This window comes from Kogia breviceps, chromosome 13, assembly GCF_026419965.1.
Source record: "Kogia breviceps isolate mKogBre1 chromosome 13, mKogBre1 haplotype 1, whole genome shotgun sequence".
NCBI lineage: Eukaryota > Metazoa > Chordata > Mammalia > Artiodactyla > Physeteridae > Kogia > Kogia breviceps.
The window spans coordinates 70916389-70941766 of record NC_081322.1 but is presented as its reverse complement, the minus strand read 5'-3'; the positions used below and the strand labels follow the sequence as shown (position 1 = coordinate 70941766).

The 25378-nt window shown below is 41.3% G+C and overlaps 1 protein-coding gene across 11 annotated transcripts in view; it reads right to left on the bottom strand.

Moving 5' to 3' along the window:
• PHACTR2 (phosphatase and actin regulator 2) overlaps positions 1 to 25378 on the bottom strand; it is a 254793-nt gene that overhangs the window by 181261 nt on the left and 48154 nt on the right. For 2 of the 11 annotated variants that reach the window (XM_067010935.1, XM_067010941.1), the window contains exon 1: positions 5695 to 5946. The exons of 7 other annotated variants lie outside the window; for them this stretch is intronic. In XM_067010935.1, the coding sequence (XP_066867036.1) occupies positions 5695 to 5707 (13 nt within the window). In that variant the 5' untranslated portion in view covers positions 5708 to 5946. Of the gene's footprint in view, positions 1 to 5694; positions 6027 to 25378 lie in introns of those variants that run through there. 2 more of the 11 variants (XM_067010945.1, XM_067010944.1) reach the window with 2 other exon arrangements.

Genomic DNA, 25378 nt, shown 5'->3' with positions numbered 1-25378 from the left:
GAAAAACCAATTATCGAATCCTCTCCATGCTTTAATATTTAAGGTTACTGTCAGTTCAAAACGATCTGAAACTCATTCTGGGGTGTGTGTGTGTGTGTGTGTGTGTGTGTGTGTGTGTTTGGGGGGGCACGTATCAGATGGAACAGGACCTATCTCTCTATCACTAAAAAGAAGGATGCCTGTGGTGAGTCACATGATACAGCAAATATAGTATCGGTGTCTAATAGTGGCTCTGACCCAACCACTCAGCACAGATACAGTCAGTGATGATTAAATCATAGCGGTGTTCTTTGGGGTCTAATAATGTAACTTTTCTATTAGATAAAACTTGACAAGGGATGTTTAACATCTCTTATTAGTTAAAACTTACATGTGAAGTCTCACCAGAGAACATTTTTGCAGCTATGGTGAATCGTTACTCAATATTTAATTTGCTTGAGAGACGCTGGAGAAGGAAACACGTTTCCTGATTAAGAAGTAGGTGACTAAGTCTCTCCATACCGCTTTCTTAATCAGGTCCACATACTCCAAAAGGATGGATTACAGAAAGCCTGGGTCCAACCTACTGTGTTCTGATTCTGGTGTGTCGTCCAGAAGCAGTCTTTTGCCTCTGCCTTTTTCTTTCAGCTGTTTCCTTGGAGGTCTCTTCACCCTGCCAGCCTCACATTCGACCCGGAAGCAGATAATTCACAAACAAAAATCCTCAACCAGACTGGCCTATTCGTTGTAGGAGTCAAGAGGGAGATGAGGAAGAAGAAAGAGGGGGAGAGGGAGAGGAAGGCGGGTGAGGAGAGGTTGCTTACTTCTGCAAGGTAGGTATTTCTAGCTGTCTGTAACAGTAGTTCTCATCCTGGTTGCCCATTAAAATACTCTTGGGAGCTTTTAAACAAACACCAATGTCCTGACCACACTCCAGGGATGCTGATCTAATTTGTCCAGGGTGGGGTCCAGAGACTGGTATGTTTTAAAAGCTCTCCAAGTGGTTCTACTGGACTGCCAGAGTTGAGAACTATTACTCTAACTCTTTGGAGGACACAGCAGATGTCTATGATGTGTCAACTGCCCTCAAGATGCTTAAAGAATGGGAAGAAAAAGATGAAGTTGGGGGGGTAATCTCAGATAGACTATCATGAAGTACAAAGCTGCACGGTGAGTTCTATTCGTGCCCTGAGGAAAGGCAGGGCTTCAAGACCAGTTGGGAAAATCTCCTGAAGGCGGGATGTGTGCTGAGCCTCGAAACAGAGCTGGGTTTTCGTCAAGTTCTCTCTCCCCTCCAGCACTGTCACACCCCAATCTAGAGCCTTCTAAATGGATTTCATTCTTAGGGGCTTCCATTCTTGCCTCTCTCCCATCTGTTCTTCCATGGTTATGCCTTGAAATCATCAGTCCTGTCACGCCACAACTCTGCCCAAAACCTATGGGTAGAATAAAAGCCAAGCCACAGGCTTTTCCTGATTGGCCTGAGGCCCCTTCATGAAGTTCACAACACTCAACCCAACCCAAGTATTTTATCCAGTCATTATTAACTTCTGCTTTCTCTGCTAGAATGAATTTTCATTCTGACAAGCTCTGTCTCATTCACTTGTACCCACAATGACTAGCACAGGGCCTGGTGCAGAGTGAGTGACCCGGAAACATTTCCTGGATGTATGGAAGAAAGAGTGACTGAATGGTGAGGAGGAAAGGCCATTCCACGTGGGAAGAATAGGAAGAGCAAGGGTAAGAAAGGGAGACACGCATGCGTGTTTGTGTCCATAGAACAGAGAGTAGGACAGCTTGGCGGAGGTAGAGGCTGCCTGGGAAATAACTGACAATAAGCCAGTCCTGTACAGTCAGGTCCACATAGCAACAGGTGTCAAGACTTGAACTTCACACCTGTAAAGGTGTAAAAACTGCCCCAGGACTGAATGATCCAGTACTAGGAAAAGGAAATCATGTTTCTAAAGCCCGAAAAGTAATGAGGTATAATTTTAGTTACTGTACATAATTAGAAGATTAAATATTTGGAAAAAATTGGTTTATGTGAGGAAATTCAAACTGTAATTTTGGGGGAATAGATAGCTGGATATTAGGGAATTATCTTCTAATAAAGAACTATTCAGAGCTACTTATCAAAATAACTGCAGATACTTTATATCAAAGAGTAGGAAAACCTGCTAACCTCTCTTTGAAACTATGGCTTCTCTTGACATATGTATCAAAATTTAAATAAAAGAGAGTATTATTTCATAGCATGTTCTTCAACTCTTGTAGTGGTTCACAGGGTATTATAGAGTTTGAAAAGAAGTAAGGTAAAATGTAAGCGTTACTGATGAAAAACCTTGTTGTGAACAGGTGTTGTAAAAAGAGACATAGCCGCCACTATTCTGTGACCCTCCCTCTAACCACGATCTCTCTGAAAGAAAATGAAAGGGTCAGATTCTCCCAGAGTCCAGAATAATGTCTCTGCACTTTATTTAAATATCATTTTAAAATTCTTTTGTGCCTCTTTTCATAATTTCTGTTAATGATCCTAATATTATCATATCCTTCAAGCGAAAATTTTGAATACTCTTTTTATAGTGGTAATAAAGTTTACAGGCGGACTCTATCAAAAAGCATTCTACTTTACAAATTGTCATAAATGTATGAATGTTTATGAAAAAACACAACTATCTTTTTTCTTACCATGTACTGACATCTATCTAATAGAGCATTTAGATATAAGATCGTCTTTGACCTTGATACTTAAAGAATTTCCTTTTCGAAAAACTGCTCTGAACTAATTAAATGACATTCGATTTAATTTCTAAATATTTATTATATGCTTACTGCGTTCCAGGCACTGTACTCGATGCTATGGAAGATACAAAGATGAAGAATTCCCACTCTCAAAGCAAGATGACAACATAAAAAAGGCTGGGTTGAATTTTGCTATTGTCAAAAAGAGTTGGACTCAAGTTTACAAATCACTACTTATTAGCGAGCTCTTACTTAGCTTCAGTTTCCTCATGTGTAACTTGGAAAATAACATTTACCTACAGATTGATTGCAAGATTAATGACGTAACTTATATAAAATACTGAAGTTGGTGCCTAGAATATAACACGCATTTAAAAAAAGTAAGCTCCCTTCCTTTTAAGACATTTAAATAGGATTTGCCTTTGTTATATATGTTCTTAGTACAACTTTTTGTTTGTTTGTTTTGCGGTACATGGGCCTCTCACTGTTGCGGCCTCTCCCGTCACGGAGCGCAGGCTCCGGACGCGCAGGCTCAGCGGCCGTGGCTCACGGGCCCAGCCGCTCCGCGGCATGTGGGATCTTCCCGGACCGGGGCACGAATCCGTGTCCCCTGCATCGGCAGGCGGGCTCTCAACCACGGCGCCACCAGGGAAGCCCCTGTTATATATGTTCTTGATGCCTGACCTACGAAATAGAACTTTGAAATTAACTTTTTAATGCATAAAATCTCTTATTATCAATTTTTAATAATTCATGTGAAATGTTAGTTTGGATAAATGAAATCTGCACATTGTTCCTAATCTCACAGATGTAATTGAATCCCACTCATTTCCAATTCAGGTTTGAGTCCTAGCTGCCTTTCCTTCTTTATTTCATCTAGAAACAAGGAACAAGAAGAGAAATCCTGGAGAGAGCTGACACAAATATTTAGTCTCTAAGGAATCAATCATTGATATTTACACAAGTGAATAGTCTGTTACTTCCCCCATGTGGCTTCTGAATTAGGAAACAGGAAGTTGAGAAGAATTCAGGAGAGAAAGAGTAAGGTGAAAATGGAAAGCATAAATGAGAATGAAGGGCTTTTAACAGTGACGCCCAAATTTGAGTTATACACTTTGTAACTAGGAATCCCCAGGAAAGCCTGTAGTTAACACAACTGGGAAACGCTGCCTTCTGTATTCCATCTTGCAAACTCACAACAAATATTAGCACAGGTTAGGATTTACATGCTAATTCTATTAGCATGTTTAGAAACCTGTTTAACACTGTTAAACTCAGCAGTTCCCAGAATTGCCTGAACACTAGTTCTGTGTGTTTGCACGCGTGCCTGTGCACAGGAAAGAGAAAGGGTGGAACTTAATTAATATCCTGTGAAATTAATACGCAATGGCATATAATTTAGAAAATGGGTGGATTACTGATTTCCCTTCTCTGCCACCAAAGTGTATTCTTGTTGGTTCTTTATGTCTTTTTTTTTTTTTTTTCTCTTTTCTTTACGTCTTAAGAAAGGCCTTTGCTTGAATTAAAGTGATAGTTCTGCCAGGACATCAGTATAATTAATTGTGGTGGCAGGAGCTTTAAATGAGGCTAAAATAGGGATTCCAGTTTATTTACTTATTTTTTACTCACTCTACTGTAATTAGAGAAGCTTTGGGCTGATCTTGAAATTGTGCCTTGTCATGGAATATCATACCTACATGCTTATATGATAAAGCCCTATGGCATATTTTTTTAATGATCAAGATGGGGGGGTGGATAATGCATATGAATCAGCCCAGCCTCTTCCTTCCTACTACTACTATGCAGACACACACACACACACACACACACACACACACACCCTAATATGTGTTTCTTTCACAACTCTCAATGTTCACCCCTAATAACGTATTGTTCCAATTTATTTCAATGCTTTCAATGTCAAATACAAAATTATTTTAGTCACAGAGTTTTACTCCTGGTAAGCAATTTCACAGAAGAACTCAAAATACTCTGCCCTCAAAATCTCTGCTTGCCTGCTCTACCTGCACCAAGGACTGAAACAGCTACATTTCATAAACAAACATGTTTTACTAAAACTGGGTGGTCTTATTGTGTAGAATGTGTTTCAAATGATGTATCCTCTTAGCAGAGCTGACCGTGTATCAGGCGCTGTAGGGCATCACTGTAAAACTGATAGCAGTTGAGTAACTCAGCTAATGCCTTTCAGGAGGCAGAGAATCCATAACACATTTGGGAGAATTCTGCATTTAGTGTCAATAACACTGAAATGGGGGATAATCCCAGAGTGCGTATCTTCTAAAAGTTCAACACAGCAAAGAAAAAAGAAAAAGTTCTGCATGAGAAGTAATTTTATGCTAATCATGTGATTGGCATTAGAATACTTCCGTAGCCATGTATGTCTAGCTGTCAAGTAAAGATATTAAAAACAAATACATTATTAAAAGGTCCATGATTGGCCACTAATGTCTGTGCTCTGAAACTAAAATATCAGAGGATACTGAAACATTTCCTACATTGCATCTAACATGAAGACTCAGCATCGAACGCAAGAATTCTGCTATTACACTCTGCATACTGTAATGTTGAAAAAACATTTTCGTTTAGCTCATTAAAACCATCTACACTTTGCCCCCCGCCCTTAGTAATAGTTTTATCATCAACTATATGCCTTTTTCACCCACTGTTCTGAGCACAAAAGGATCATCAGCACACATCCTGCAGCCGAAATAACAGTGCAGTCTTCCAAAAGGTGAGTGTGGAATTACAGTCTGCGTTCCCAATTCCTGAACTTGAAAGCAAACACTGACTGCCTTGTGGACAATGCAGCAGGGCTAACACATTACATAGTTCCCGGTCCTGAACATTCAAGTGCGGAATAAGACCAACAAACAGGCAAACCTTCTGCAGCAAAGGGTGCAGACTGCAAACGAGCCCAGAGGCTATGAAGAATTACATGCTTGCTTTACATACCGGCATTGTCCATGTCTCAGGAGTGGCCAGGCGAGTTCTGGAGCCTGGCAGCTGGGAAGCCCTGGCTCTTCTCCTGGCTAATGAAGCACCCTGCCCTTCTGCTGATTATCAATCCTTGCTGGCACACAGAGCATACTTCATGCACTGTCTGCAGGAGACACCGCCAGGAAATTTATATCTCCAAGGATGACATACAGCCATTAGCTCCATTACAGGCTGATTAAGAGAGACTGAGCCTATCAAGTGGATACTTGAATCCACTGGGGTTTTCACCTCTGTTCCAAGCAAAGGAGAAAAAAAAAAAAAATCACTGCAACGTTGAGTGTATTGCACATTTCCAAAAAGCAGTGCACATGTTATGCAGAACACAGTGCTTTTCCAAAAGATGACAGAGCAAACATGAGCAGGAAGAGGCACAGATAATTTAAAAGGTAAAAACAAATTGTTTAAAATACGATAAATTATCCTTTTGGGGGGACTAATCTAAATGTGGTCCAGCCTCTATCACTGACATCACTGGATGACTGGGCAACTTTTCAACTCAGAATTTCACAGTTTATTTTTGGTTACTGTTGTTGCTGTTGCAAGTGGGCAAGGAAGAGCAGATCAAACATTCTAAAATAAAGGCTATCTTTAACATTTCTGCTCTAATTAATGCTAACAAGGTGAGTATTCTCATTCCATCTTGGTTATGTTTTCATCATGACTGGCGTTCCTATTTCTGGTCGGATTTTCTGCCTACCTATGCTAACAGAGAAATTCAAAGGGATTTCACTAAATGTCACTAATAACACGAGAAATAATTGTCAAAAAATGTCGGGGGACCCTATAGTATGTTACAATCCACAGCCATCTAAGTGACAGAAATTTGAGGATTAAGAGAAATGCATTTGCTAACACAAGAAAGTCCATTTCACTACTTTTCTTTAATTTGGCTATGTAATGATGACTCAAAGACACCTGAGACAGCTTCTGGGGTCAGAGCCTAAGAATGGGCAGGGTGCTGAAGCAATCATGGGCCGTGCCCTGAGGCTGTTATGACTGACACAGACTCTGGGGACAGCACAACTCTGTTTACTGCATTTTCTCAGATATAGAAAAAAAAAAAAATACAATGGCCTCATTTGACCTATGACACAATGAATCCACAGTACGTGAGTGCTCTACAGGTTTTTTTATTTTGACAAGTTTTTAAAACACAGTTCTGGTGTTATCAAACCCCCAGCACTGTTAAATTTTAAAAAGCAATTCATTTATTTCGTTATTTCTTTATGCCATTGGAATTCCTAGTGACAAACTACTTGCAAATTATTTATAGTCTAGTGTTCTATTTCAACAGCTTCTAAGTATTTTCGTTTTTAATGTCACCAAGTTTTCCTATAGATTTGAGGTTCCTCTATTGTTTAGGCAAATTACTTCATTTGTGATATAACATATATTTTCCTTAAAGAAAAGTTGCATTTCTTGGTGATTTTGCTCTGAGATTTTTATCCCCATTATTTTAATTCTGTCACACAAATCTGAGGATATATTCAGAAAAACATTCTTCATATGTTTTTGAAAATTACTTTGATCCCCTAAGACTCAGATCACTGTGGCTTCCATAACTCATCTACTTGCCCTGATTAAGACGGCCAACTACCCAGAATGAGTGTCATCTGTAGAAAATCTAGGGCAAACTGACAATTAAAAAAAAAGAAGAGGAGTTAGGGAAATACAAAAGCTAAATGAGAGAGAAGAAATATCACGAAGCCTGAGATTTTGGTAAGGAAGAGCTAAGAAGTGTCATCTATTGGCCATGCACACTGACTAATATGATTATAATTTATATTATCTTTGCACACAGTTCAAAATGTGACTCGATTATTTTTATTATTACAATCAGTCCCCAAAGTACAAATGGATTGTATTCTAAAAGTTTGTTTTAGAAACAGACTCACAGATGTAGAAAACAAGCTTATGGTTACCAAAGGGGAAAGGTGGGATGCAGGACAAATTAGGAGTCTGGGATTAACATATACAAACTACTATATATAAAATAGATAGGGACTTCCCTGGCGCAGTGGTTAAAAATCCGCCTGCCAATGCAGGGGACATGGGTTCGAGCCCTGGTCAGGGAAGATCCCACATGCCACGGAGCAATTAAGCCCGTGAGCCACAACTACTGAGCCTGTGTGCCACAACTACTGAAGCCTGCACGCCTAGAGCTCGTGCTCTGCAACAAAAGAAGTTACCTCAATGAGAAGCCCGCACACCGCAGTAAAGAGTAGCCCCTGCTCGCAGCAACTAGAGAAAAGCCCACATGCAGGAACAAAGACCCAACACAGCCAAAAATTAATTAATTAATTATTTTTTTTAAAAAAAGATAACCAACAAGGACCTCCTGTATAGCACAGGAAACTCTACTCAATGTTTTGTAATAACCTATATGGAAAAGAAGCTGAAAAAATATATATATGTGTGTGTGTGTGTGTGTGTGTGCGTATATATATATATAAAATCACTTTGCTGTACACATGAAACTAATATAGCATTGTAAATCAACTATGCTTCACTGAAAAATAAATACATTTTTTTTGTGTGTGTGCTAGGTGGGCCTCTCACTGCTGTGGCCTCTCCCGTTGTGGAGCACAGGCTCCGGACGCGCAAGCTCAGCGGCCATGGCTCACGGGCCCAGCCGCTCCGCGGCAGGTGGGATCTTCCCGGATCGGGGCACAAACCCGCGTCCCCCGCACCGGCAGGCGGACTCTCAGCCACTGCGCCACCAGGGAAGCCCTAAATACATTTTTTAAAACGTTTGTTTTGTTGATTATTTGAAAAACACTTTTTCTCATAAACACTGATTAGGTTCCAAGAACAGGACATTAAAGGCTGTTTACCTCATGATGTGAATATAAGATCCACAATCTTTTATACACAATGATAAAATCCAGAAAGTTCTAAAAATCTTAATTTTTTTAGAGTTTGGCTCCAAAATGCATTTGGTGTCACATCAAACTTGAAGTGATATAAGGATATTTAAAATCTTTACTTATCTCATTTAGAGTGAATAACATATTTTGCTTCAGAAATTTTAACATTACAGGTATGGGAATCGATTGTCCAGACCCTGCTGGGACTGATATATGATATATAGTATATGCATTATGTTACCTTTTTAAAATGCAAAAATTCTGAATTTAGAAATGCACCTGATTCCAAGGGCTTCAGATGAGGGACTAAGGTCCTTCACTACATTTTTGCAATTTAAAAATAGTAGGAAATAATCCTTTCTACTATTTTACTTCAGGATCATATTCCTTATTTAGGAACTCACAATCTCCCTCCCTCACCTGCTAAGTTCAGGTACTGATGTTCGAACTACTGATGTTGTAAGAGATAAACAAGGGATGGGCAACGCAGAAAGGTGTCGAGAAATAATGAAACTAACGTTGAGCATCTATTAAGAATCAGGCCATTTAAAAACTGCACAAGTTGCCAAGGACACATCTGCTTCAGGTCTCCCTACTTGCCACCAGCACCATCACTGCCCCAACCCAGCATCAGAAGAAGCCAGCATAACAATGGAAAAGCATGGTGAGTGGAACATTTTCCTCAAGCTCCAGGGAGAACCCACTCCCTCCACTGATTTAATTCAGGCCCACAAATAATATGCTCTAGGTGGGGAATGCCTGAATACAAAGCAGATGCTTTCTAATGGTTCCAGAGATGCCGTATGGCATAGTAGCAGCATCAATAAGCCTAAAGCTCTACATCAGGTTTTAAAATAGATTTAGTTCCTGTTTTTATTAACCTTCCCATATCTATATTCCTCAACTTTCTTATAATCAGACTAATTTGTTTGAGGCCAGTGGTAATTTGGAGTACCTGCATCCAAAATACCCTCCGTGCTATCCCACCTGCAGAAAGAAGGCTACAACCTGTCACTGGCCGGCTTTCCTAAGAACTGTGTGCCTGAGGTTGGCTGTAAGGTGTTCATGACTCCAGGCCTGGCCAGCTGAGGTAGCAACTGCAAGGCGACCAGGGGCGTCCAGCACCTTCAAACGTATTGCCAAGCACCTGGTGATCACCTGGCTAGTATCACATCTTTGTCAAAACACACACACACACACACACACACACACACACAGACCCCTCTATTAGCAACTCTCCCTCTCAGTTTCAAAGAAGAGGATGTCTTAGCTTCCTAGAAAAGTTCTGCGTATTTCACACTATTTCTCGCCCCTCCCCCAGTTTTAGTGAGATATAATTGACATAAGCACTGTATAAGTTTAAGACGTACAGCATAATGACTTACATATATTGCAAAAGGATTATCACAATAAGTTTAATTAACATCCATCATCTCATATACATATCATCATCTCATATCATCTCATATCACAAAGAAAAAAATGTATTTTCCCTTGTGATAAAAACTTGTGATATACTCTCTTACAGCTTTCACATGCACCGCACAGCAACGTTAACTATAGTCACCAGGTTGTACTTTACCTTCCAGTAATTGTTTCTCTCATAACTGGAAGTCTGTACCTTTCACATTATTTCTCAACTTTCCTAGGAGATGCTTTCATGTGTTGGGGACACAGCGAAGAACTGGTGGCAGCCATGCTCTACTCTTCTGACTGGAATCCGAGCCCAGGTGGACCAAGAGCAGCTCAAACGGAGGCTGTGGAAAGCGAGAAGCAGAAAGGCTTTTCCAAGAGGGGGAGCAATAAGACCCATGAGCTACAGATACCATGGTCTGGCTTTCAGGGCCCAATTGGGATCCTTCACTACCAAGTTAGACTCCGTTCCTTAGAATGGACGAATCCGAGAATGAATCACCCATGTCGTTATGCTGCTTGTCCCAGCAGATCTCTGGGACACCCTGATCAGTCTGTCATGTCTTGATTCATCCAAAGAAATAAAGAAGTGCCGAAATATTGACTACCAATTTAGGAGGTCGTCAAGCTTGCCCCTGGTCCCTACCGGAAATCTGTTCTGAAAAGATTTCAGTCACTGCTTTGACAAGAACAGATAGTTTTGATGTGTAGAGTGCTTGGATTTATAACTCCCCTAAGTTCAGTCCCTGAACTACTACTACAAAAAAAAAAAAAATTTACAGGATGAAGTTCTGCAACAGATAGTATTTCCAGGAAGATCTGGGCAGAAAAACACTAGACATTTACCTAATGTTATATTATCTGGATTTTAGGACAATATTTACTTCATATCCATATGTTTTGGATTATCCCTAACCATTCTCCTTTTGAGACTTCTCTTCTATCGTAAGGTGGGGCTGTGGGGAGGGGTCTCCTGAATTACTTGTTAACATTTGCTTCTCTTTCCTCATACATGATCCTTAGATTATGACTTCTATTCACACAGACTTAGATAACATCTTAATGCAGAGGCCATGAAACTTTTCAGCAAACTCAGAACTTCAGCTGGCATCTAGACCTCAATGAAGCTATAGCCATCAGACAGTCTTCTGACATGTTTGGACTTCTGGTCCAGAATACCACCCTTCTCCTCCAAAGACAGAGCAATGCGATATAAAATATTAAATAGGTAAATCACAGCTGGGCTTGAAAAGCTAGATAACCATTTCCATGAATTAGAAAGGAATGGAAAGCTCAAAGCTGACTGAGCTTCCACTGAGCCCTGCTGTGCTGAAGGGGCAAAAGTAGAGGCTGGAGGCCAGGTGCCTGGTTCCTGTGTGGTGACGGATTTAAAAGAGCTCCACTTAAGAAAGGAGGGGTCAGAGTCAGGCTCTCCTTGAATGGGGCTCCTTGACTCAAGAAAGGAAGTTGAAAAAAATGGCCACTGACTTACTTCCAGAAGCCAAGACTTTATAAAGCCTAGGTGGGTGGAGGGGAGATAAACCCTCACAACCAAGAACAAAATAAGCTTCGTGCTGTCTCCCTCAATACAAGATCTGCGATATCCCCTCAAAATAGAGCAGGACACCCAAAAGTCATTAGAAGACCTGATTCTAGACTGGAGGACCAGAGGACAAGGTGGAGGCAACTTCATACCATAAAACTATCAGAGAGGAAGAGAGTCAAGACCAAACCCAATGAGGCAAACAATTAAAAAAAAAAAAAAATGCCCTTCCACTCAAAATGAACGCATAAACTGAATTTCCAAATTGTTCGCTAATATTTTAAAAAGTAAATCAAATACCCAATAAAACATAATTTCAATATCGATGATATCAAGGTTATGGAAGTCTCATAAAGATTTTTTTAATAACTATGTTTATCAAAGAGATAAGTGACAGCATGACATCTATCAAAAACAAATAGGAAAAGAAAATAGGTGGCTATGAGAGAAGAATAGATGGATATGGAAAATAACTTACAGGAAATCTTGGCAATGAAAGAGAGTCATACATTTAGACCAACACAGACTTCTCATCAGCAGGCAGAGATGCCAGCAGACAAGAGGCTGAAAGAAAATAAATGTCGACCTTGAACTGTATACCCGGCTCTACTACCATTCACGAGCAAAACATTGACATGTTCATAGATACAGATACGGAGACTAAAAATTGGTAAAGGGTGCAATTTAGTAAGATGAAAAGTCAACCCAGAGAGAAGGCACAGTATAAAAAACAATGATGAGTAAGAAGCTAATAAGATGTCTTTGTATATTTAAATACCTATTGATTAGGAAATAATTATTTTATAATTCACAAAAACGTCTGCAAAAAGAGGTCAAACAGGATAAACCTAACAAAATAAGGGGAGATGTTCAATGAGAACTTAAATAGAAACACTGAATAACTTTAGATTTAAATTTTAAATTGGTAGGTAAATTTATAGTTATATATGTTTTGTAAAAATTAAGAACCACTAAAAGAATAGAAATAATTTGGTTACTTAGATCAAGTCTCTAAAATCAACTGAATTGCATATCAAGAAGGTACAAAGTGATCCACTGTTTTTAGGGAAGAAAATACTAGAATGTCTATTAACATTTCTTTTTGTATAAAAGATAAACTATTAAGCTATAATAATATTTAACATACAGGTTTCCTTGGCACCTTCACTTTTCTATATGTCAGACATGAAACATACTGTAAATAATTCCACATCATTAAGTTGACCCAAATTAGGAAACCAAATTCTTAATTTGGTTTTAAGAACTTCCAAATGAAGAATTTCAGTGGACTTTCAACTCGTTTGCTAAAATACAAAAGTGCAACACACATTGATTAGTTTTCAAGACCAACCCATGACAACAGGGTAGAAAGCCATTCACTAGCTGAATTTCAACCAAGAGTTCTGCATGAAAAGTTGATGGGATTGAATTATGATTTAGCAAGTTCAGTCAATGATGCCATTTTTCAACTCGGATATGTTTTTCAACTCTGACCGCCATTAAAACCAGGTATCACAATAAACTCATTGAGAATCGAACAGTGGACTTGCTATTTCTTGAAACATTAAACCAAGATTTAAAAAATAATGATGCATACTCAGTCTTTGCCTTCATTAAAAAATTAATAATTTTTGTGCATAGGACTTTTGTCCTATTAATATAATAAACTTTTATTGTTTTTGAAATATTGTTTATTTCACCTTGATCCTGGCTTTAAATGTTTTGTTTTTATACTACATAATATACATGATCTATTAACATAGTAGTCAACGTACATAACTTCTCAATTAGTAAGTACACATATATTGAGAGAACATGCTGATTTTTTCTGATGAGATTACTGTAGCACCCTGCTTGCCAGGCATCTGCAGCACAAACTCCTTCCATGCAAATTCTGTTCGCTCTTCCTAATTCTCCTCTGTGTTTGTCTTTTGGGGTTTTTGTTGTTGTTGTTGTTGATGTCCTGCTGCTGTTACCACGGAAGAAGTCTGTATATCCTTCTCTCTCTACTGGTCACCGAACTCCCAGACACATTTACTCTCCTATCAATAACTAGATCACTTTCCTTCCTTCATTCAAGGAATTACATCCTTCTCACCTTGTCTATAAAACGTTCCCCAACAACCTAGAGGCACATGAAACTTCTAGTACTCTACTTTTGCTCATCACCATACAAAATACAATTACTATTTGGCTTGTTCATACTAACATTGTACTTAATTCATTGTAAGTAAAGGTATTGAATATAGTTCCCTGTGCTATACAGTAGGTCCTTGTAGTTTATCTATTTTATATATAGTGGTGTGTATCAATTAATCCCGTCCTCCTAATTTATACCTCCTCCACCCCTTTCACCTTTGGTAACCGTAAGTTTGTTGCCTGTGAATAATTTCTTTTAAGCCTGGAGGTTTCTCTCTCAATTGGACTAATAAAATGTTTAAAGCTAATCTTTTGTGCCTTTTGCCCAAAAAGAAATCTCTTGGTCTTCAACAATACTCCATAGTATTTATATGAAAATAAACTTGGTAGAATTTCTGCCTGTAAAGAGACATATGAGCCTCTTTCTAAATTCCAGGAGAGAGCTGCATTTAAAAATTATTTCTGGGCTTCCCTGGTGGCGCAGTGGTTGAGAGTCCGCCTGCCGATGCAGGGGACACGGGTTCGTGCCCCGGTCCGGGAAGATCCCACATGCCGCAGAGCGGCTGGGCCCGTGAGCCATGGCCGCTGGGCCTGCGCGTCTGGAGCCTGCGCTCCGCAACGGGAGAGGCCACAACAGTGAGAGGCCCGCGTATCGGAAAAAAAAAAATTATTTCTGAAGGGAGACTAAATTATAAATCTATAACTTATAGCAGAATGATATAAGCTTACCATTATCCAGTTCAATTTATTTATCACTTCAAGGATTTTTAAAAATAGTTTGCAGGAACTTTCCATCTACTTTATTACGGCAAACTCTCAAAAAGATTATTGAGTCGGCAGCAATACAACCAGGTCACTGGTAAATAGAGGAAGGCCCATGTGTGATTCGGCGCTGAGTAACTGGCCAAAGACAGCTCCTGACTCGAGCCATCAGCCCAAAGGGTGGCTTGCTGCTTAAAGGGCAGATACAGATACTTGTGGATGAGTCTGCTGTTATAACACCAGCAGACAAAGGGAAAAACTGATTCACAGAATCTGCTCCAGGAATATACAGCCTCAACAAGTTCTCCCCACGATTCATCACTTAGCTGAAAGCATGATGGGTGCCCGCTCCAACCAGAGAGCAGGTTCTCTCCAACTGACAGATGGCTGGCAAGCACACGCTGGCTGACTGAAGGCAGCCTGCCACCCACACTCACGGAGATGATTGTCTTTGGCAGACTTGAAGAAAGGGTCAGACTACGGTTTTCTTAGATGAGCAATCAAGGGTAATCAGTGGCCCACTGACATGATCATTTGGCCAGACCAGACCCCCAAAGCTTTAGATGAGTCACATGCTCTCAGTTTGCCAACGTCCTCACCATTCCCTGTTGTATTAATACTGAGCTGCACACACCTTTGTGACATGCCTGGCTCTTGAAAGCATGTGTGTCCAAGGCAGCAGAATGGACTGATGACCTCTCAAATCCTTTCCTGGTTTTATAAAGAAAGGGTAGGATATTTCAACTACCTGTATGGCTTGGAAAGGCGTAAGTGCTTAGGCTGGATCTTTTTTTTTTTGGCTGCACTGCGTGGCGTTTGGGATCTTAATTCCCGGACCAGGGATCGAACCCATGCCCCCTGCGGTGGAAGCATGGAGTCTTAACCGCTGGACCAGCAGGGAAGTCCCTAGGCTGGATTTTTTTTTTTTTTTTTTTTTTGTGGTACGCAGGCCTCTCACCGCTGCGGCCTCTCCCGTTGCGGAGCACAGGCTCCGGACGCGCAGGCCCAGCGGCCATGGCTCACGGGCCCAGCCGCTCGGCGGCATGTGGGATCTTCCCGGACCGGGGCACGAACCCGCGTCCCCTGCATCGGCAGGCGGATTCTCAACCACTGCGCCACCAGGGAAGCCCCCCTAGGCTGGATCTTAATGAGCAGTTCCTACAAGGCTGGCACGGGAAACACCGCTTTGCAACCCAAAGAAGTTCCTTCATGGGATATCTTTCTGGGATTCATGCAACAAGGCGTCCTGGGCTCTAAGTGAATTAAATTTAAATGGCTAAACATTTCTTTAGTGCAAAGATGTTTCTTAACTTGGACAATTCCTTATTAAACATGTACTGATTACCTCTATACAAGATACAGTCCATGAAAGGAAGGATATGGTCAGTCTTCCTCATAGCTCCGAAAACAGTCCTGTGCTCAGCAATTATTTTTAGAATGAATACATGACTAGATAAGTGATGGGCGGAAATAAACATTGTGATCCAGGCACTTCCCTTTCTCCAACAGAAGAATCCCCCCCATGCCTCAAAAGCACTGGTCACTATTTTTCACTCAGTCATCAAATTCTGCTTGATCTCCTTAAAGGGCCCAACAAAAATTTAGTTTCCTCCTACAAAAGTACACTTTGCCATATATCAGTAAACAGTGGGTAAGTACTGATACTTACTTAGTCTTCAGATCAATTGGGTAAATGATTCTTTTTCTCTATGCTGCTTCTATCTCCTCATCCAGGCACTCACTGAAGAAAGAAGCAGACAACCTGAATTTTTTCTATCAGCCCAGGACACCTAGAACAAAGTGCTGAGTACACAGTAGGTATCAATAAATGCCTGGCTGATTTAACAGGGGACTAAGTTCTCTGACTTTTCCCACGAACATCATCGTTCTAAGGGAGTGAGGGATGAGATCCTAAGTTAATTACTAGGGACTGATCTCATGTGCTTACTACTCACCCCCTAAACCTGGCACAGATAATGTGAGAAACACCAGACATCTAAACGTTTCTAGAAGGACTCGTTAGGACCACGGCAAACATCTAGCTGCCGTCTTTGAGGAGTGTAAGGCTGAGTGATTCCTCCAAGGTGGTTGTAGAAAAGTTCCTAGGAGCCATGGGGAAAAAAGAGATAAACATATGTCTCTGATGTGAGGGGCAAGGCAAGGAAAGGCACTGGATAACCGTCGGCGTTTAACCAGGTTCTAAAAGAACAGCAGGGAAATGGGCCAAGAGGAGGAGCCCGTGTGATTGTTCTTAGAAAAGAAACTAGCTGTCCTATGACTGTTTTCTCTACCTGATTCACACTTCTGCTTTCAATGTGCTTTCTCCATCTTCTTTACATCTATATTAGTTTCCTGTTGCCATTGTAATAAATTACCACAAATTTAGTGGCTTATAACAACCTAAACTTATTCTTACAGTTCTGGAGGTCAGAAGTCTGAAATGAGGTTTTATGGGGCTGAAATTAAAGTGATGACATGACCGGACTCCTGGAGGCTCCAGGGGAGAAAAACCATTCCTTGCCTCTTCCTTGGCTTGTGGCCATATCACTCCAATCTTTATTTCTGCTGTCACGTTGCCTTCTCCTCTCCTGGCCTTCTTGCCTCTCTATTATAAGGACCCTTGGGATTACATTGAATTCAGTTGAATAATCCAGGATCATTTCCCCAACTCAAGATCCTTAACTTAATCATGACTGCAAAGTCCCCGTTTCCATGTAAAGAAACAGATTCACAGGTTCCAGGGATTAGGGTGTGGACCACTTAGAGGGGGCGGGGGGGGGCATTATTCAACCTACCACATCATCATCATCTTAACGAACTACATCTCATGCAGCCAGTCATCTTAATAAAAGTTCTCTCTCCCTGGAAACTGCTCAGAGACAGCCAAAGTCCCTCCTGCTGCCGCCTTAAGTATATTTAAGGTCTTGAGTGTTGGGTAAGAGGTAGAAAGTGGTGGGAGGGGTATCAGAAAGGGTGCCAGTAGTGGGGTTTGAGCAGGTAATAAAAGAGTATTTAGGGCTTCCCTGGTGGCGCAGTGGTTGAGAGTCCGCCTGCCGATGCAGGGGACACGGGTTCGTGCCCCGGTCCGGGAGGATCCCACATACCGCGGAGCGGCTGGGCCCGTGAGCCATGGCCGCTGAGCCTGCGCGTCCGGAGCCTGTGCTCCGCAATGGGAGAGGCCACAACAGTGAGAGGCCCGCGTATCACAAAAAAAAAAAAAAAAAAAAAAAGAGTATTTAGCAAGAGAAAAAGATAGAAGAATTATAAAGAAGAATGTCAATATAATAATGGGTGCGAGGGACTTCCAAGAATCTAATTCCACATGGCATTCGAAAAAACCGAGTCTGGGATGCCCCTTGAGGCTACCACCAAAAGTGTTTAGGCCAAAAAGCCAGATGAAGAATTTAAAAACCTTTTTTGCAAGAGCACAGCTGAAACTGTGTGTTATAAGAGGCAGGACGGGGGGGTCAAATCCCTCAACCCCTGTTTCACTGGCTCCCCATTAGGAAATATAGAGAGCGGAAGAGAAAACCAAGAGTCAGAACTCTGCAAACACGGTATAGGTAATACATGTTATCCTGAACCCTTTCCCCAAGTTTGGTGTAAGGATTATAGGGAGTAGGGATTCCACCTTATTTGGAGGAAGGTCTAGGGATGGAGGATGATATTCACCTTGAGTAAAAGAAATCACCTTTAACCCTTTAATGAAAATGCACGAGGACTTCACCACTTTCCTGGAGGCGAGTCCTAGGTTTCGGTACAACTACTCATGGTGAAAAAGCAAAGCCACGGAGGTGTCCTTGACCTCCACAGCACTCCTTAAAGGAGGGAATGGGCCATCGGCTCCTAAGTGTGGCTTCTCTCATTTCTCGGAGGCGAAGGTAACTGTCTTCCTGGAAGTCATTCCTGCTCCTCTCCCACAATGGGTTTTCTCAAGATAGAAATGAATGGGTTCTTCCTTAGAATGGAGACTGAGAACGCTGAAGGGGGAAACATATGCCAAGAGTAGAAAAGAAAGATCCAGATTATAGAGCAGAATGATGTAGCCTTGACATGGATGCTGGGAACAAAAGCAAAGGTCAGACGGAGGCAGGAGCCGGAGCTTCACGACAGCCACGGGACTTGCTGGCACAGGACCTGAGGTGGAGACAGAAGGGGCCAGCTAAGTGAGGTCCCAGGACTTGCAGCCAGTGCTGCAGAGCCCTAGGAACAGCCTTGTGGGTGGACGCTGTGATTCTCACAGTGAGATCTGGTATTTCTAGAGCAGAAATCATTCACTTGCTTAAAACCTACTGCATTATCTATCCAGAAATGCTGACTGCTGATACCCTGATACAGATATAACTAAGACCGTCTCTTTGCTAGTGAAGCTCAGGTACATGGGAGCCTCTGCACCAAGAGGTAAACCTTCTGAGAAAGGATGACCGGCTTAGTTAGCCTCCATCAACTTGGAAAATGAATCATGCTAAAAAGACACGGTATCAAGACTGAGAGGAGACCAGGAATAGAGTGATACACGGATCTGTCTCGCTGGGGACCAAAAAAAGTATTTTTCATGGCCAATTTGGCAGGACCGATGATCAAGATTCAATGACCATTTGCACTGTGCCATAAAATATCTGTAATTCATTTGAGAGAGTCAAGTTAAATTACTTAGTAAGTCCGATGATTAGCAAACTCTCTTAACTTTACAGAATCTCTGCAAACTGTACAATTCTGAAATACACTCTTATTCTTTAAAGTACTATTTTAAGGGTCCCCCGTAGCCATTGCTTAATATCAGAAATAGTTGGAACCAAGAGAAACTTAAAAAGAATCTGACAGGAACAAACCTCTAAGTGAGACTACCTGTAACCCACCTACTCAGAGACAGGAAGGGAGGGGGAAAAAGTTACAGAGTGAATATTAAAATAGTAACATCACCATGCAGTGAATCACCAGTGTGTTTATCTTTGGAGGGCTACATTAAGTAGAACATTCTGGCAACATTCTTTTTCTTTATCCTAACAGCATTCCTTCTTCCTTAAAAAAAACAACAACAAAATAAGCTCTAGTCCTCTTCATGAAAGCCTAATGTAGGACTCTGTTCCCTTGAACTTTAGGTAAAGTTTGAAACTTGTAATTTAAAATGCAAATGTCAAAATAGCATACAGGCATGAACTTTCCGTTAGCATCAGCTTGTCAAGGTCCTCTGGGATGTTTGCTTTGAGCACACCTTACAGCTTGCTCTGTGAAAGTCTGAATTAAAAATATGTTAGCTCATCAGTCATTTGAGTCTGGAAACATTTAAATAATTAAGCTCCAAAGCCAGTCAGCACCACAGAATGCTACGACCCTGCAGATGTACTGGGCCCTGTGCACTGCGTGTCAACAGATCAAAAACTCTCCCAGCATCAAGGAAACATGGCATGAAACCCTCCACCTAGTAAATGTGGCACAAAACCATCCATTTTTGTTTCATGCCAAATAAAGCTAGAATATCAGAGGCCTATCACCTACCCTCCTTTTTTTTTTTTTTTTAAACCTTATTAGCCTTTCCTGTGTCACTTGACATCCTTACCCTAGTTCATGTATATTTCGGGCCCCATCTTCTAACTGGACTTCTTACTGAGCTACGTCATTCCTTGCCCGTCTACATTTTGCATCAAACGCATCACACCTTATAAAGGTTTCTAAATTTGTTCTTACGATAGGATTCTAAAATTGGCTTGCTTCTGAAAACCCGAATTGAAAATGTAACAGAAAAAGACCAATATTAGGAAGCTGTACGTTATTCACGAAATCATTACATAATCATCTTTCTTTCAGAACTTCTTTCCCTAGCTAAGGGGTTTGCAAAGAAAGTCTGCTTAAACCAGCTGATTGGAAGAAGAGAGCCCCAAGTCGATGTCCCTGCAGACTCGATTCACCCAACAGACAGCCTGGTGAATGAGAGCAACGCAGGAGCGAGTGCTCTGTAGCAGCCCCAGCGCTGTTTCCTTGCACAGGTGCCAGGGCCGGCCGAGCCCTTCTTGCCCAGAAGTGCAGGCTGTTGGCTCCAGACTAGTTGATGGCCACCTCTAGAGAGGCCCGCATGCCGGTCTACTGGGTCTGGCCGAGGCAGAAGCCCGGGCCCCCTCCCTGGATCATCATCATAGAGTCAAGAGCTTTCCCTACTTCCCTTCCCAGAGACAGCAACGACACCCCATCTCCACTTAGGCATGTTCAGTCTATGCCAGCCCCTGTGTGTTTCCATATCCGCGGGAATATTTTCATTGGCTCTAAATACAAGTAGTTAACCTCGAATGGCTTTTCAGCTGCAGAGCTGTCAAAAATACACATTTATTTTACAAATTCATTCAATCAACCCTCACTGAGCACCGACAGAGCAGAGCGTCGAGCAGAGGGTCTCAGCAGTGGATGGGCCGCGGCTCTGAGGGTTCCAAGTGGACAGAGGATAAGACAAGTGTACAGAGGAAGTCCACATCCTGAGTGTCTGAATATTTGTTATTTAAACAAATATTAAATTTAAAAATTTAAATTTAAAAATTAAGTTTAATAATCTTAATATTATACTGTCAATTAAAATGTGTTCTATCCTCTAACCTTAATAAGTATACCTTCATCATGACCTAGAACATGGCAGCTCTGAGGCCCACCCGTCCCTGCCTATCCCCAGCTTTGTCCTGTACCGTGAGAGCTGCCCGCTCCACTCACATCCAGAGAGTGGTATATGCACTTTCTGTCACACATCCTCACACAGCCACCCCTCTGGTCTAGGGGTACAAACACCAGCAGTACAGTCTGCTGTCACCCTCAGAAAGATAGGTCTAGGGAAGTAGCCCAGGCAGGCCCTGGAAGTGGGCTGAGGGCTGTTTGGAACGGGAGTTCCAGGACCCCAGGTACACAAGGCATGTCCTAGAAAGGGGGCAGCACGTTCCCTCCTCGTGAGAGAGGGGTAACTGGAGGAGGCCAAGGGGGCCCAGGCCAGGGGCTCCTCATGCCTGGGTCTAGGGGCGGCATTGAGGTCAGCATCTACTGTCCTGGCGTCCCCTGGGAAGTCCTTCATCCCACCTGGTCCTCACTGGCCTTAGGCCGGAGGCCCTCGGCGCTCACCGCTGTGTCCAGCCTCCTTCCTGAACCTACAGACTCCTCGGATCTGTGGCCTCTGTGTGGCCTGTTCATGCTGCTCTTGGTGTTTGGAAACCTGCTGCTGCCCTCACGTAACTCTGGGCAGGGGAAAGGCTGCCTCGGGCTCTGCTGGCCTCATGAGCTCATTCTCTGCTCTTGTGGGGCAGGGAGCTTGGTGACATTCTCAGGCAAATGACCCAGAACACCAGGCAGATGTCTCCTTTTCCTTCTCGGCGGGCTTCATGCAGGGTCCTTCCAGAGTGTCCTAAATGTGTCTCAGTCCGTCTGCATCCATGATTAACCTCCAGGAATCCTTTCCAGTGTTTTATCTTACGCCAGGCCTAGTCTTTGGAAACTCAGAAGTCAAGAATTGGCTTCACTGTTCTCTGCATTCGGCTCTGTCACCCTTTCGTAAGGAAGTGAATGCAGAATGCCCCAGCTGCCTGTACCAATGGTGATGTCATAAGGCACAAAGGGTTACAGAAAAAAAAAAAAAATCTGTTACTATTTCAAAATATTGTCTCCAAAACATACATAAAATTAGTAGAAGAAACGCTGTCCTTCATATACAAATATAATTACATTGGCCGGCTGGCCGTAGGATATAGACGCTGTGGTTTTCTAGTAGCAGGTATGGATTTGCTCCACTTCATCCACGGTATCAGCCCATCCACCTGTTGACCAGCACATGCAGTGCCAAGATGGCCATCTGGGTTTGGGGGACAGGATGAGGCCGCCCAGTGGAGCAAATGAATCTATCCACATGAAGATATCATAACAGACTATTCTCGTGACCTGTCTTTCCCACGGTAACCTCAGCGAATGAGACACAAGGCTTTTTCTTTCTTAGATCTTCAGAAATAGCATATAAGACAGCTTGTTCCTATAACTAAATAAACAAACAAGTAAATAAATAGCAAGTTGTTGAGCTCCCGGAGTGACATGTAAACCTAGAGTTCACTGAATGGTCTTTTCCCGGGGGTCTTTTCTTCCTTGTCTTCAATAGCAACCACTTGTGATCGCAAATGCCTATCAACTGTGCAATGCAGAATACTGTAATCAGCTTTCTAACACCGATTTTATATTAAGGCATATAAGTAACATGGGGGAGGTGAAATGCTATGTTCCTCTTGATTAGTATCTGAAAATAACAGAAGTAAGCAGCCACATGCTGATAGACGTTGGCCCCAAAAGTACATTTAAAGCCAGAGACTCAAAAGTACATTTAAAGTCGGAGGCTGGCACTTGCCTCTGAACAATTCAACCGGAAGCTCACTAGGACTTGCATGATCTTATGAATGTGGATCCTTCACCTTCAAGGTGGTGAGTTCCTGAAAGGCATCTGCAGCACGTGAAAAAAATTTTCATGACTATTTGACAGAATACAGGGAAGGTACCACAGTAAAAAAAATCCGTTTTGTAAAAAACCTGTAGATTTTAATGACTGTAAGGCCACCCAAAATTCCAATTCTTATGTAAATCAAATTTACTTTCAAGTAAGTACATTTTCTTTAATCACTAAGTACCAGTAACCCAATTTTAAACTCTGTTACCATGAATTTTAATTGTTGAACACAGTTTTATTGACTATAATATTCTGAAATCAACTCAACCTGGGCATGATGATTATATTTTTAAATACATGACTGGGCTAGGTTACAAACACTTTGTTTAGGAATTTTCCATCTATCTTTATGAGAGAGAGTCATCTGTCATTTTCCCTTCTGGCTTTAGACTGAGCTGTGTTTCATTCTTTTCTGTAACATGGAAGAGTTTGTGTAAGATTAGTGTTATAGGCTGAATCGTGTTCCCCAAATTCGTATGTTGAAGTTCTAACCCCCGGTACTTTGGAATATGACTGTATTTTGAGATAGGACCTCTAAAGAGGTGATTAAGTTAAAATGAGGCCCTTGGGGTGGGCCCTAATCCAGTCTGACTAGTGTCCTTATGAGAAGAGGAGCTTTGGACCTAAAGAGACACCAGAATGTTCACGCATAGAGGAAAGGTCTTGTGAGGACGCAGCAAGAAGGCAGCCATCTGCAAGCCAACGTTGAGAGGCCTTAGAAGACATCAAATCTGCTGACACCTTGATCTTGGTCTTTTAGCTTCCAGACCTGTGAGAAAATGAATTTCTGTTGTTTTAGCCACCAGTTCTACGGTGTTTTATTATAGCAGCCTTAGTGGATTAATACAAGTAGAATGACTTGTTCCTTGAATGCTGAGTTGAACTCACTAGTTCAAAACTTTTGGGTGTGGTGAAACCAGATTTTTGATCACTGATTTAAATTAGTTAATAATCCAGGACTTTTCAGTTTTCTATTTCTTCTTGAGCCAATTTTTTAGGAACGTGTACATTTCATCTGTTTTCAAGGTTATAGAAATCAAATTGTTTATCACATCCTCTTGCTACCTTTTAATATGAGCAACCTCCGTAGGTATATTCCTTTTCATTTCTACGCTTGTTTATTGTACTTTTCTTCCTTGCCTCATGGATATCCCCAGGTGTGTCACTTCCATTAGTCTATTCATAGATCCAACTTTTGGTTTTGTTGATCCTCATATATTTGTTTCTGTTTCATGAATTCTGACATTTATCTTTATTATTTCCTTCCTTCTGCTTTCTTGGGTTGTTTCTGGGAAAGTCTTACTCTAAGAACTGACATTTGGGACATCTAGTGTAAATTAGTGGTTTTAAAGCTCTGCTGGGCAAGACCCTGGGATATTCTTTGGTGGTGTCTCAGTGGCTACCATGGAGGGTTCCTCACTCCCACTTGCCACAAAGAAAGCTCAGCTATTTTAATCAAAGTAGCTCTGGGAATTCCCTGGCGGTCCAGTGGTTAAGACTCAGTGCTTCCACTGCAGGGGGCACGAGTTCGATCCCTCATTAGGCAACCAAGATCCTGCAAGGCATGTAGCCAAAAAATAAAAATAAAAAAAAAAGAAAGTAGCTCTACCTTTATCCATTTTACATGTAGAATTTCCATAAAGTTTGGGGGAAAATGGTTGCACCTCTAAAAAAGAAAATTTTTTTTTAATTTGAAGACTACAGAAGGATTGAGCCAATGAGATCTATTTCTCCCATATCATAACTTCTAGCTCTTACAGCTACACATATTCCTATTGACAGTGTAGTGAGTTAATCTTAAAGTACTAACTTATAACTAGGGAAATCTCTCCACATTTGTCAATGCCAGAATCCTTCTAAACTGAGATCCTGTAATTGTATCAATAATATCAGTGATCTGAAGTATAAAAGGCTTTGGGAGATCGTTCTCTGCCCAGTAATGTTTAGAATTTGTGCTGAGTATTGGACTAATTTTTTTACTCTAACGATCCCTTCAGGTAGAGTTCCCATGAGATGGATGAAAGAACGGTATTTCTCAATTTCAAAACAGAAAACTTGCTTTCAAATATTTCATTAGTTTGTTGAATATGTCTATGAAAAACTACTCCAGCTTTTTTCTCCAGTCTCCAGACTTAATCTTTTAATCTTGAATGAGTTGCTAACAGGCTTTTGGTACAATTATTCTATTACAGATCATTGCCATAAACTATTTCATGTTACTGACAGATGCGTTAAGAATAACATCAGATTGTATTTTTTAGTGTAAAACCTTGGATAACATTAATTCATTTAATATGTACCTTTGATTCCACAGGCAGAAATAATTTATGGACTCAACTAAGTGATTTGGCATAAATCACCTATAAATGTTTCTCTTATGTCTGTATCACATTTTATTGCCAAAATATTAGTGTGATGGTTTCTTAGAAAAACAAATTAAAAATTAAAATACTACAGAAC